Genomic DNA, 15,074 nt, shown 5'->3' with positions numbered 1-15,074 from the left:
GTCATGATGCAGATAGAATGTTTTTGATGGTGAATTAATAAAAACTGGCAAGAGTCAACAGGGACATGACAAATTTCTTTAGCCTCCAGAGGAAGCTTCCTCGAAGTATATATTTTAAAAAGATATGGAAACTTGTCTTTATCTTCTGCATTTTGAAACAATGCATAGTAATACTAAATTAAAAGCTAAATAACTCTTTTCAACATATTCTTTAGGATCTGATATTCATTATCCCATGGAACCAAAAAACTATTTAAAATTTATTTAATCCTGACCGTAGAACATTGCTGAAAGTAATCTAGATCGTACTCCACCAATGTAACCACAGAAAGTAAGATCTGTAATATGACTGATCAAGTAAGATCTGTAATATGACTGATCAAGTAAGATGAACTGGTAGAGCCTTCGATGTAATAGAATTCAACACTGCTGGCATTTCATTTGCCGAGGTACTGCTGGCTAGTGTAATAGGTTAGAATGGGCAAACATGACCAGAAAGGGATGGCCATTTTATTTTTAATAGAACAATATAAAAGCAAATTAAATGCTTAGGAAGTGTGATTACAAGCTCTAAGCCCTATTGTGCTGTGAATGGAAGTCTATTTATTTATTTAGAAATGCAGCATGGTAATAGGCTCTTCTGGCCCAACAAGCCTCCCACAGCACAATTAAACCCATGTGAGCAGTTAACCGAACTCGTACGTTTTTGAAACTGGAACACCTAGCGGAAACCCACGAGGTCACAGGGAAAACGTAGAAAATCAATACAGATGGAGACAGGATGTTTATCACCTGAAATCTCTTGAAAGTTCTATATTTTCTACTTTCAACTCTGTGTATAGGGACAAAATCTTAGGAATTTGTTTGGGGAGGAAACAATCCTTAATATGATGGTGAAATAAATAACGGTGCAGATTTTGCACTTTTAGTGACATTGATACTGTCAATGTTTGTTGTCATTATTCTGTGAAACAGACTGCAACTTCTTGAGTAGATCAAATGCAGTTCAAGCCTAGAAATCTGCAGTGTGTTGTTGTCAGTGATCACCAGCTACCTCACAGACTCGGCTGTTTTATGTTTTTTTCAGGATTAAAGAAATACTTTGTTCAGGTATCTACAGAGTAAACTCTCTAATCAGCACAACTTAACACAAGGTGCAAATGACTTTTTAAATAAAAAGTGTTACTGCTTAGCAACAAACACAAAACATTGGAGGAACTCAACAGGTCAGGCAGCATCTCTGGAAGGGAATAAACAATCAATGTTTTGGGCAGAGACCCTGCATCAGAACTGGAAAGGGAGAAGGAGCCAGAATAAGGTGGGGGTAGGTGAAACCAGGTAAGGGGAAAGGAAATTGGGTGGGTGAAGTGAGAAGCTGAGAAATGATAGGTGGAAGTGGTAAAGGGTTGAAGAAGGACAAATCTGATAGGAGAGGAGAGTGGAATAAAGGAGAAAGGGAAGGAAGAGGGGCCTCAGGCAGGTGATAGGCAGGCAAGGACAAGAGATTAGTGGGAGCCTGAATGGGGAATGGAAAGTGGCGGGGGTGGAGGCTTGGGGAAGAGACAAGAGAAATTACCAGAAGTTTGAGAAATTGGTTTTCCTACTGTCAGGTCAGGTAATACCGCTTAGCAACATTTCTGGTCTTATAATAACTAAAATTGTTGTTGCTTGACATATGATCCAAAACCTTGATGCACTAATCATTCCAGGATTTAAATAAAAGGTCTTCAGTTGCTATGCTTGATCACAATTTGACTTGTCTCAGTGACTAAGCTAGAATATCTACAAAAAATGCACCTATCAATCTGTAATCAAAAATAAAAAGGCTGAAGGACAAATAGGAAACAGACAGGAACGATGCTTTGACTGAGCTGGCAAGCTGATAGTTCAGCCCAAGCCAAAAAACTCAATTGGAACAAGATTCAACTGTATGGACGTAGAGGAGTTATATAGTTAGCATACATTCAGTGGCCACTTTGCTAGGTAGCCCATTCTGATGTTTGGTCTGAACAACAAATGAACTGCTTGACTGTATCTACATACTTTTATGCACTGAGCTGCTGCCACATTAGTGGCTGATTAGACAGATGCCTTAATGAGGTGTATAGGTGTACCTAATAACATGGCCACTGAGTGTAGAACGACACCTTTTCAGTTTATTGTAAACATTTTTGGACAACGGATATTTTCTTGAAATATCGATGGTAAAGTATCTAATGGAACTTGATTCGAATTCCATTAGTTTATAAAATTTGACAGGGTTGGACTATATTCTTCTGCACAATCTCTCCTCTTCAAAAGTGGGACCAAATGTAAACTCCTCCCTAACACAAAATGCAATGGTATTTCAATACTTTAACTGAATAAAAACTGATCTTCAGTTAGTTGATATCATACTGAAGCTTTTGAAAGCCAAGGGTAAATATGAAAAAGTTCACTTACCGATCTCTATCTCGACGTGAACCTGCTCTCATTCCACCACTTCTCCTCATTTCTCGTTCTCTCTCTCTTTCCCGCTCCCTCTCCCGGTTCCTCAGGCGCTGCATTAGACCTAAACCATAAACAACTACTTATTGTTGTAACTTCTATAGTAAATGTTATTAATTTTGTTAACAACCAGTACTATTGATCAGTTAAAACACAAAAATGAAAATTTCTAGATTTCAAATTTTCTTGTAGTAAATGTCTACAAATATATTTATCAATTAACAAAATATATTCTTAATTCAGAAATAGTCAGATAAAAGATCAGCTCTCTATCTATATACCAGGAAATTATGATCTAAGATCGCCAATCATTAATACTGTCCTTTCTTATAGATATGAAGGACAAAATACACAAGAAGGCACCATGGTAGCGTAGTGATTAATGTGTCACTATTACAGCTCATGGCATCAGAGTTTGGAGTTCAATTCCATCACATAAGAAAGTTTGTAAGTCCTTCCCCTGAAGCACGTGGGTCTCCCATGGGTGCTTCATTTTCCACCCACAGTTCAAAGACACACTGGTTAGTAGGTTAATTGGTCATTGTAAATTGCCCTGTGATTAAGCCAAGGTTAAATCAGTGAGATGCTGGGTAGCATAGCTTGGTCTGGAGTGGCCTGTTCCATGCACTGTGTCTCAATAAATAAATAAAATTTAAAAATAATGAATCTAACCTTCACCTGAAACTGACATCGTGGGAATAAATTTCTACTCAAGATCTTGATATGTTTGCAAACCATTACAATTATATAAAACAAAGAAAACTTGTTTTCAGTAATTTAATCACATGCTCTTTAAGAAACTGACAAAGCAAACTATTTACTTTCTATATAATATTCTGATGGTTTTGTAATCTGCTCCTTTGAATCACTAAGGTGAGAAATTAAATGCGAACAATTATGTACTTACAGTAAAGGTTAATCATGGTTAAATTTGATTGTTCTCATTAAAAATGAAAAGGTTCAATGAATTTTCAGACTATTACAGTTATCCATATACTCATGAAAGTCCACATCATTTCAGATGCAGGATTAGTTTGTAACAATCTAACAGATCCTGTTACAGTCAGATTTTTAAAAAATTTGTTAAACCAAATGATTTAGCACCAGAACACATAAACCATTTATATTTGTGAAATATTTAAAAATCACATACTGGTTTGCAATCCCTTGCTAGCATTCTGGATGCAGTCCAGATTTGGTAATTTTTCACTGGACAGAAATGCTTGTGCAATTGCAGTGTAAAAACTTCGAGCCACTCCACTACCCTCTCCTGGCTCATCTTTGAAAGTGACCTTCACCCTGTGCACTGTCATTGGAGTTGTGGTGCATCTGCGGCCAAAGTGATTGTTCAGTTGCCTCATTGTTTGTTGAATCAAGAGGTCACGATCGCGATCAACCTGAAATATCACACATTAAAATTATCTTTTTTTCCCCACTGTTAATTTAAAGTACCCAAACTACTTAACTATTTACAACATTGAAATAAATATTGGGGGGGAGAAATTGTAAAGGAAATGACGAGGCACAGATTCACTGTTTATAAACTTGAGGTACCTATCAATATTTCAGTATAAACTTAAAGGCTTCAAGATCTAACAACAAAAACTTGAATAATCCAGGAAACTCAAATTTAATCTCCCAAATTTAAACTGCTCTGTTCAAGTTGAAACATGAGCATTACTGACTAGTTACTTTGCTGGGGAATGTGCATTTGGAAATGGGGTTTGACATTTATTCCTCAGAGACACTCATGTACAAAGTTACAATATTCAAGAAATAATCTTCTATATTACTTCCTAAGATTTAAAAGAGAACAAAGGGATGCCAGTGATCATGAAATCAAACCACTTTTTACCTCAAGCGTTAGATCTCTGGATTGAGCATTTCTTAGTTTCTCCATTTCTCTCCGGAATTTTGATTCTTTCACTTCAAACCCACCAAGTTCAGTCAAGATCTATTGAAGAAATTCACACGTTTAGTTCAAGTGCTATATAAATAATTCTGAAAACAATAACTTTAGAATGTTTAACATCAGTGTCATGAGTGTATTTTACCCACCGAACCAGGTTCAGCTCCGACATCTTCCATAAATACTCTGCCAAAGAGCTCCAAAGACAATCGCCAACGCCCTAATAACATGTCATGAGAAATCACCATTCCCATGAAACTACACTGCGGCCTGAGATTAGATAAAAATAGGAAGAAATTATGAATTTCTAAAACCATGAACTGTTAGATTAAGAATATGACAGTTTTAACATTGTTTTGAACAATTTGAAATATAGCTGCACAACAGAAAAAACTGCAAAGAATACTTGCCTGAATGATGTAAGTGGTGGTCCTTCACTTTCAGTAAGCCCAATCTCAGCCAGTAAGCTACTTTTTAGTTGTGCTGCAAGGTCTTGAGCAGATGGTCCTATTCGTGAATTTTCAGATTCATCTTCTGGTAACACTTGCTCATCAGCTGTCTTCCTCTGTCGATTCTGCATACTCATAACATTCTTGAGGTTTGAAGAGTAAGACATTTTTGTGGGAAGCACCTGAAATGGACCACAATACTGATGTAAACTGGCAATGCTAAGGCTTAAAAAAGTTTCACTTGTAGGATATGATCTGCACAGCCAGCCCTGAGTTTGCAGAAGGACAGAATAAACAAGACTTACGGTTGCAAGAAAAAGTTTGTAAACCCTTTGCAATTACCTGTTTTTCTGCATTAATTACTCAAAATGTGGTCTGATCTTCATCTAAATAGACAGACCCAATCTGCCTAAAATAATAACGCACAAACAATTTTGCTTTTCATGTCTTTATCGAACATGTATAATCATTCACAGTCCAGGCTGGAAAAGGTGTGAGAACCCTTGTATTTAATAACTGATAGAACCTCCTTGAGCAGCAACTCCCACCAAACATTTCCTGAGCTGATCAGACTTGCACAACGGCAAGGAGGAAGTTTAGACCATTCTTCCATACAGAACTCTTTCAGTTCATCAATATTTCTGGGATACCTTGCATGAACAGTCCCCTTCAGTTCCATGGCACAGCATCTCAGTTGGGTTAAAGTCTGGACTCTGACTTGGCCATTCCAAAACACAAATTTTGTTCTTTTTAAACCATTCTGTTGTTGATTTACTCATGTTTCAGATCATTGCTTTGTTGCATCATCCAAATTCTCTTAAGCTTCAGATGACAGACCGCTTACCTGACATTCTCCTGTAAAATATCTTGATACAATTTTGAATTCATTGCTCCCTCAACATGTGCAAGCTGCCCAGGCTGAGACAGCAAAGCAGCCCCAAACCATGATGCTCCTTCCACCATGCTTCACAGTTGGGATGAGGTTTTGTTATTGGTGTGTGGTGCCCTTTCTCCTCCAAACACAGCAATGTGTATTTCTGCCAAGAAGTTCAACTTTTGTCTTAGCTGTCCACAGAACATTGTCCCAGAAGCATTGTGGAACATCCAGGTGGTCTTTTGCAAACTTGTAGATGTGCAGCAATTTTTTTTTTTGGAGAGCAGTCGTTTGTTCTGTGGTGTCCCTCCATGAACACTATTCGGGGTCAGTATTTTTCTTACAGTGGACACATGACCAGAGATTTTAGTAAGTTCCAGAGATTTCTGCCGGTCTTTTGCCGTTTCCCTTAGATTCTTTTCCACCTCCTTCAGCAGTGTGATTTTGGCAGGAGAGTAGCAATGGTACTGAGTTTCCTCCATTTGTAGACAATTTCTTATTGTGGACTGATGAACACTCAGGTCGTTAGAAATGCTTTTATAGCCTTTTCCAGCTTCATACATCTCTATAATTCTTCTTCTAAGATCCTCTGGAAGTTGTTTTGATCGAGGCATGGTACAGATCTTTCTTGACAAGAGCAGGCTCTGTCAGTAACCAGACTCTGTCCTTTTTATAGGGCAGGGCACCTCTACAACCCACACCTCCAATCTCATCTCATTGATTGGAACACCCAAGTCCAAAAAGCTTTTGTAGAAGGAATTAATCCAGGGATTCACATAATTTTTTTGAATGCCATTGCTTAAATGGTGTACTCAGTACTTACAAGTAGTAATACAATCACTTGTGTGTTATTAAGTTTAGGCAGATTGTATTTGTCTATTATTGTGACAGAAAACCAGACAACACCTTATAAGTATTTAATGCAGAAAACCAGGTAATTGCAAAGGGTTCACAAACTTTTTCTTGAAACTTTATTTCCATGAACAGTAATTGAATGGAGAATAAGAAACAGGTCATTGATTCATATTAAAGGAAAACTGCTCCTCCTTAAGATGGGTTTCATTCAAGTTAGAACATACGTACATAGTGGCTACTTCATTAGGTGCTGTATACCTGATACCTGCTTATTAATGCAAATATCTAATCAGTCAATTATGTGGCATCAACTCAATGTACACAAGAGCATGCAGACATGGTCAAGAAATTCAGTTGTTGTTCAGACCAACCAGCAGAATGGGGAGAAAATGTGATCTATGTGACTTTCACCATGGAACGATTGTTGGTGCCAGATGGGGTGGTTTGAGCATCTCAAAAACTACTGATCTCCTGGAATTTTCACTCACAATGGTCTCTAGAGTTTAGAAAATGGTGCGAAAAACAAAACATAAGCATCCAGTGAGCAGCAGTTCTGTGGGCGAAAGCGCCTTGTTTCAAGAGGTCAGTGGAAAATGGCCAGACAAGCTGACAGGAAGGTGACAGTAACACAAATAACTACTTGTTAACAGCAGTGGTGTGCAGAAGAGCATCTCTGAACACAGAACATGTCGAACCTTGAAGTGGCTGGGCTACATCAGAAGACCACACTGGGTTCCACTCCTGTAATTAAAGCAATTACTGTTTGTATATTTAACCAGCAAAGAAATTTTAGAAACTGTAGGTATTTTGACAAAATATTGCCATCTGAGAGGTTCTAACTCCTGGATTCCTGGCTGAGAAAGAAAGGAAGTAAACCAACTAGGTAATACCTTGAGTTCAGTTTTCTATGCCTGTAAAAAAATGTGAAGAAACACAGGAGACAGTTCTGAAACAGGAAACAGAGTGTGTTCTGAAGGCATACTTGAGAAGCTCTTACAGAAGGTTAACTAACTTGCTGTGCTGGAGGGACTTTGTGGCCGTTACTACTTTCACATGTAGAAGTAATGGATGAAATGACATCATCAGTTAGCATTGAAACAAGTAATGAGAACCTCACAATTCAAGTCAATCACCATTGCTGTCAGGTTATAGAATTCACAAAGTTCAAGGAGGAACTCCCTTACTGAGGAAATACACTGTCCTTGAAATGATGGCAATTGATTGACTCATTTGATCTGGAGGGTCAACCTTGCCTAACCAATTGGTAGCCCTTGTTATACATCTAAAACAATTGAAAAATTCTGAAATCAACTTAGCTCCTTCAAACTAAAATAGTGTATACTAAAAATTGAAGTAAAACATATATGTTCATTTGTTTTTATCAAGTTAGCAAGATGAAGCAAAATGATTCAAGTTTGAAAATCAACTGCAGATGCTGAAAATCTGGAAGTGCTGGAAACACTGAGATCAAGGAACATCTATGTGAAGAGAAACAGAATTTAATATTTCATGTCTGACAAAGGATCTTTGAATTAAAGTGTTAACTCTGCTTTACTTTCCACTGATACTCCCTGAAATGCCGGCTATTTCCAGCATTTCCTACAATAGAAACTCGAATAACATGCAGTGATTTCTAATAAATGCTCTGCAGGAGACTGCTTAATAAATTGCACGTTTACAACGAAAAGGGAGCGCTCCAGCCAGTATTAGCAACTGACAGACTCAGATCTAAGTATAATGTCAGGTTCGTAGAATAGAGTTCTATTCCACAAATATCACAGAAAAAGCCAATTTATGGTAAACAAATAAGTAAAAATTTGAATGAAAGCAAATTCAGACAGGAATAGAAAACTGTACAACCTAAGACATATGAAGTTCAAATATTATGAAAGTGTTTACTATTACAAACAAATGTACATGGGTTGATTTAGTGCTCTGCATTTTGCAAATCTAAGGCTTCATAAGGCACTGGTCAGACTGCATTTGGAGTATTGTAAACAGTTTTGGGTGTTAAGAAAGGATGCACTGGAATTAGAGGAGGTCCGGAGTTCATTGGAACACAGAAATAAAAACGTTAATGTATTAGGAGTATTTGATGGCACTGGAGTTTAGCAAAATGGTGTGGGAGAAATATTGTTGAACCATAGCAAACACTGAAAGGCCAAAACATAGTGGGCATGTAGATGTTTCCAACAGTTGGAAAATCTAGGACCAGACGGCACAGATTCAGAATAGGAAAATGCCCCTTAAGAACAGAGATGAGAAAGAATGTAGCCAAAAGGTGATGAATCTGTGGATTTTATTGCCAGACAGCTGTGGAGATCGAGTTATTGGGTACATTTAATGCAGAGGTTGACAGATTCATAATTACTAAGGACGTCAAAGATTACAGGAAGAAGGCAAAAAAATGGAGTTGAGATGGAAAATAAATCAGCATGATGGAATGATGTGCAGACTCAATGGGCTGAATGGCCTAATTCTGCTCCTAATGTCTTATAGTCTTACTTTCCTTTTAAAACTTCTCCACAATAGGTCTACTTTGCAATCCTTGACATTTTCAGCTTAAAAATAAAGCTTTTAAACTTAATTTCAATTGAATGCAGTGGATTATGGTTGACTGGGCCATATCAGGACAGCAGTTATTTGAGACAACCCTAACAAAAACAATTGTGAAGATTACCAGGACACTTTTCTCTTATTTGGGATACTATGCTGTTTAATTGGGACAGGAGACTGTTGCCAAACAGGTTCTAAATAGCAGCAGTTGTGCGCTCCATTAGACACAACACCATGCTTACAGCACAGTTTTAAATTGCGTCAGTTGTATACGTATGTGCTCAAAAAGCAGTGATTTTTGTCACAGATGATTGGCGAGAAATAACCAGGAGGACAATTTCAAACTGTTTTGTTCTCTATGGTTTCAAGCATTCAGGTTTGGAAATGCCAAAAACAGCCAGGAGTAAAAATTTCACTACTTCAAGTTAGAAACTGATGAATTTGAAGGTATTAACAATCTTGAATGTTACAAAGAAAATGAAGATTTGGAGGATGCAATCATCAATAGCATGGAATGAAGGCAGTCCATTATCTACACTAGGTGCTTGTGATTTTACTGAATTGTGTACACTGGATGAATTCACCCCTCAATAATAATTAGGAACTAATACACAGTTTTATAGTACTGCAGCACTACTGATAGTGTTCTAATTTGTTCTGCACTTAAACACATTAGTTTTTACTCAATTCGTCTTTTTTTAAAAAACCTTCAATTAATTCCATGAAACTTCAGCTAATCAGGGCAGCCGTTTAATTGGGCTAAAAAGTACTAGTCCTGATATGTTCCAATTAACCAGAATCCAATGTACTAGGAAGAGTACCTTTAACAACTCTTTTTGTATATTCACAGAAACAAATTGGAAGTAAACAATGAGCGCATGATCAAATTTATATGCATCTTAGTTATAGATCCACAACATGAGACAAAGATCACCAGAAGTTATATGTGAGGCAGTAATTCCTGATAGACTGCATTTTTTCCTTCTCCGGCACAACTTGCTCCATACTGATTTACAACATGCACTAGAGGCCATTCTGGCCATAAAACAGCCATGTACCCTGAAATCTCAATAGAAACTTTACAAAAAAATTTATAAGACCATAAGACACAGGTGCAGAGCTAGGCTGTTTTGCCCATTTCTGCTCTACCATTTCATCGTGGCTGATCCTCTCAGCCCCAGTCTCCTGCCTTCTCTCTGTAACTCTTCATGCCCTGACTAATCAACATCTGCTAAAAAAGTAAACATCCAATGACTCCACAGCCACCTGTGGCAATGAATTCCACAGATTCACCACTCCAAGTAAAGAAACTACTCATCTCTGTTCTAAATGGACATCCCTCTACTCTGAGACAGTGTCCTCTGATCTTAGACTCCTGCACCATAGGAAACATCCTCTCCACATCCACTCTACTGAGGCCTTTCAACATGTGAGAGGTTTCAATGAGACTCCCTCCCCCTATTCTTCTGAATTCTAGTGAGTTCAAGCCCAGAGTCATCAAACACTCCTCATATGATAAACCTTTCAATCCCGAAATTATTTTCATGAACCTCCTTTGAACTCTCTCCAATGTCAGCATGTCCTTTCTTAGATAAGGGGCCCAAAACTGCTCACAATATACTAAGTGAGGCTACAAAAGTGCCTTATAAAGCTTCAACATTACATCTTTGCTTTTATATTCTAATCCTCTTGAAATGAATGCTAACATCCCATTTACTTTACTCACCACCGACTCAACCTACAAATCAACCTTTTAGGGAATCCTGCATGAGGATTCTCAAGTACTTCTGCACTTCAGCTTTTTGAATTTTCTCTCCACTTAGAAAATAGACTACACTTATTTATTCTACCAAAGTGCATGATCATACACTTCCCAACACTGTATTCCATCTGCCACTTTTTTTGCCCAAATCCTAATCTGTGAAAGGCCTTCTATAGACTCCCTGCTTCCTCAACACTACCTGCCTTTGACCTATCTTTGTATCATCTTCAAACATGGCCACAAAACCAATTTTGTCACCCAAATTATTGACATATTATGTAAAAAGCAGTCCCAACACAGGTCCCTGTGGAAGACAACTAGTCATCAGCAGCCAAACAGAAAAGGCTTCCTTTATTTCCACTCTTTGCCTCCTGCCAATCAGCCAATCTTCTAGCCATGCAGTATATTTCCTGTAATACCATGGGCTCTCATCTTGTTAAGCAGTCTCATGTGTGGCACTTTGTCAAAGCCTTCTGAAAATCCAAGTACACAACATCCACTGATTCTCCTTTGTTTATTCTGCTTGTTACTTCTTCAAAGAATTCCAACAGATTTGCCAGGCAAGACTTTCCCTTAAGAAAGGGAAATGTTGACTTCCGCTTATTTTACCATGTGCCTCAAGGTACCCCGAAACACACCCTTAACAATCAACTCCAACATTGTCCCAACCTGAGGTCAGACGAACTGGCCTATAATTTCCTTTAATCTGCTTCTCTCCCTGCTTGAAGAGTGGAGTGACATTTACAATTTCCCAGTCCTCCGGAACCATGCCAGACTCCAGTGATTCATGAAAGATCATTACTAATACCTCCACAATCTCTTCAGCCAGCTTCGAAAGAACCCTGAGGTGTACAACATTTGGTCCAGGTGATTTATCTACCTTCAGATCTTTCAGCTTCCCAAGCACCTTCTTCCCTAGAAATGACAATATCCCTCACATCTGCCCCCTGACGTTCTCAAATTTCTGGCATGCTGTTAGTGCCTTTCAACCTGAAGACTGATGCAAAATACTTATTCAGTTCACGCATCATCTCCTTGTCCCCCATTACTACTGCTCCAGCATAATTTTCCAGTGGTCCAATATGTACCCTTGCCTCTCTTTATATAATATGAAGGAACTTCTGGTATTTCTTTAATATTACTGGCTAGCTTACCTTCATATTCCATCGTTTCTTTCTTTATGATTTTTTTGTTGCCTTCTTTGATTTTTAAAGCTTCCCAATCCTCTAACTTCCCACTAATTTTTGTTCTATTATGTGCCCTCTGGTTTTTATGTTGGTTTTGACTTCCCTTGTCAGCCATGGTTGGGCCATCCTTCCTTCAGAACATGACTACTTTGGGATGTATCTATCCTGTACCTTCTGAATTGCTCCCGGAAACTCTAGCTGTTCTTGCTCTACTGCCATTCCTTCTAGTGATCCCTTCCAACCAATTTGGCCAGCTCCTCTCTCATGCCTCTGTAATTCCCTTTACTCCACTGCAATACTGATACATCTGACCTTAGCTCCTCCTTCTCAAATTGCAGGGTGAATTCTAACATATTACAATCACTGTCCCCTAAGGCTTCCTTTACCTTAGGCTCTCTGATCAATTCTGGTTCATTGCACAACAGCCAATCCAGAATAGCCAGTCCCCTAGTGGGCCTAACCATGAGCTACTCCAAATAGCCATCTTACAGGCATCCTACAAATTCCTCCCTCTTGGGATCCAGCACCGACCTGATTTTTCTAATCTATCTGCAGATTGAAATCTTTTGGCATGCATTTTCTATGTTGTAATTTGTAGCCCACACCTTTGCTACAGTTCGGAGGTCTGTATTTAACTCCCATCAGTGTCTTTTTAACCCTTGCTGGCTTTTGGCTCGATCCACACAGATTCTACACCTCCAATCCTTTGTCACCTTTCTAAGGATGTTTTATGTGACTGAGGTGTTGGATATCTTTATTTTCATGCAAGAATACCATTAAGCATTTTTAAAAGCCATTTCCTGTTATTTAAAGCTGGGTTGTCTGAGTTGTGGCACACACAATAACCACAATTTTAAATCTAGCACTGCCCATCTAGTCTACTTTAAAGAATATTTCAGATTTAGTGACTAGCATATATTTTGTAAAAATTTGAGCAAAAAATAAGGATGTTTCTCAAACATAGTAGAACTGAGAAATTTTCATTTGGATTAACTAATCCATTCATAAGAACACAAGAAGTAGGAGAGTAGATCAATAAGATAATGGCTGACCTAACCATAGACTCATCTCCACCTACCAGCCTTTACTCCATAACCCTTATTTCCCCTACTATGCGAAAATCTACCCAACCTTGTCTTGTCTGAGGTAGCCTCCACTGCTTCATTGGGCAGGGAATTCCAGATTCACCACCCTCTGGGAAAAGTAGTTCCTTCTCATCTCTGTCCTAAACCTACTCCCCCGAATCTTGAAGCTATGTCCCCTAGTGGAAACAACTTTCCTGCCTCTATTTTATGTATCCCTCTCATAATTTTATGTTTCTAGAAGATGTCCTTTCATTCTTCTGAATTCGAGCAAATACAGTCCCAGGTGACTCAATCTCTCTTCATAATCTAACTTAGATCTTGATTCACTTTTTAAAATGGTTTAATTTACATTCAGTACAACTAATCTTCCCAGTTGGTATATGTTGTGCACATACCAATGCGCTCAAGACTTCATGCTGATCTTCAATCCTTTGTAAAGCTGACTGAAAAAAACAATGGAGTCTTGTCAAATGCAACCTTAAATTGACAAAGCTCTTATTTTAACTTGCATGGCGCTGCAGTATGAAAGATACATTAGCTGAAAGAAAAACACCGACTAGTCAAGCTTCAAAAAAATTATTACAGGTATGCATCACACAGATAAAGATTAAAGACGAGCTTTATTTGTCACAGGCCGGCTGGTGGCATAGTGGCATCAGTGCTGGACTTCAGGGCGAGAGGTCCCGAGTTTGAATCTAGCTGGCTCCCGCTAAGATCCGGTCATCTTTTAAAAAGAATCTCACCCACTGGCAGACCACTGCTGTAACTTGCCTTGTACACGATTTCCCAGTACATCAGAGCGGCGTGGAAGGAAATCGTCTGCTAACTGGAAATAATTCCGGATGCAACATACCTTTTTTTTAATTTGTCATATGTACATTGAAACGTAGTGAAATATGTCATTTGCATCAAATCTAGTAAGCGAGAATTGTGCTGAGCAGCCCACAAATGTTGCTACGCATCTAGCACCAACACAGCATGCCCACAACTCACTAATCCTAACCCATACAATCTTTGAAACTTGGGAGCAAACCACAGCATCTGGAGAAACAACACACTGTCATAGAGAGAACATATAAATTCCTTACAGACAGTGGCATGAATCGAACCCCGATCTTACACTGCATTCTAAAGCACTGTGCTAACTGCAACGCTACCGTGCTGCCCCGTGTGGATATTTCTGAAATGTTATGTTTACTTTCAGATCTCCAGCATCTGCATATACTACATGAAAAGTGTCAAAATGAGAGAAGACTACATATAGAGTAATCATTGCTTGTGTATTTGGTTTAGCCTTACCTCCAAGCAGTTTCTATCCACAGTTACTTCAGTTATACCTTTTCCAAGACCAGAACAGGATGAATATAGACCTTGACTTGGGCGACCAAATAAATCTTCTTTTCTAGCATTGGGCTATAAGGAGAAAAGAAAGTAGTAAATAAGGCTCTGGAGTAACAAACCATTTTGGCAAACATTCTTCACACTAACACAATTTACATAATTACCAACATCAATGTAAAATCACTAGCACTGTAGGAAACTTGAGGTGTCTGAAACCACCAGTGCTATTGTTTACCTGTAACAGGTGAGGTTGGTCTGCCAAAGGAATTGCTTCGGCGAGAGAAACTTCAAAAGGATTTGGTGGAATGCAGCCAAGGAAGGTCATAGAATCAGAACGCCGAAAGAATGGATGGTTTTGCCCCGCTTCTGTGGACAGTGTTTCATCATCTTTATCATGGAGACCTGAACCTGAAAGAAAATGAACCATGCCGAGGTGACAGCTTATTTGAAGGCTCCCAGACTAACATCCCAAATATCGAGACTGTAATTATACCTAGCTATGCTGTAAGGAACTTGTATGTTTCCCCCTCAACTGCATAGGGTTCCCTCCAAGTGTTCTGGTTTCCTCC

The 15,074-nt window shown here is 38.6% G+C and overlaps 1 protein-coding gene across 13 annotated transcripts in view; it reads right to left on the bottom strand.

The window, feature by feature from the left end:
• ubr5 (ubiquitin protein ligase E3 component n-recognin 5) overlaps nucleotides 1–15,074 on the bottom strand; it is a 198,219-nt gene that overhangs the window by 21,045 nt on the left and 162,100 nt on the right. For 8 of the 13 annotated variants that reach the window (XM_072262022.1, XM_072262030.1, XM_072262096.1 and 5 more), the window contains 7 exons: nucleotides 14,741–14,913; nucleotides 14,464–14,577; nucleotides 4,807–5,027; nucleotides 4,546–4,666; nucleotides 4,343–4,441; nucleotides 3,641–3,884; nucleotides 2,443–2,566 (listed from right to left, as the gene is read on the bottom strand). In XM_072262022.1, the coding sequence (XP_072118123.1) occupies nucleotides 2,443–2,566; nucleotides 3,641–3,884; nucleotides 4,343–4,441; nucleotides 4,546–4,666; nucleotides 4,807–5,027; nucleotides 14,464–14,577; nucleotides 14,741–14,913 (1,096 nt within the window). The remainder of the gene's footprint in view (nucleotides 1–2,442; nucleotides 2,567–3,640; nucleotides 3,885–4,342; nucleotides 4,442–4,545; nucleotides 4,667–4,806; nucleotides 5,028–14,463; nucleotides 14,578–14,740; nucleotides 14,914–15,074) is intronic. The other 5 variants (XM_072262040.1, XM_072262049.1, XM_072262112.1 and 2 more) reach the window with 1 other exon arrangement.

This window comes from Mobula birostris, chromosome 1 (genome assembly GCF_030028105.1).
Source record: "Mobula birostris isolate sMobBir1 chromosome 1, sMobBir1.hap1, whole genome shotgun sequence".
Taxonomy (NCBI): domain Eukaryota; kingdom Metazoa; phylum Chordata; class Chondrichthyes; order Myliobatiformes; family Myliobatidae; genus Mobula; species Mobula birostris.
This window is presented reverse-complemented; position numbering and strand designations above follow the sequence as displayed.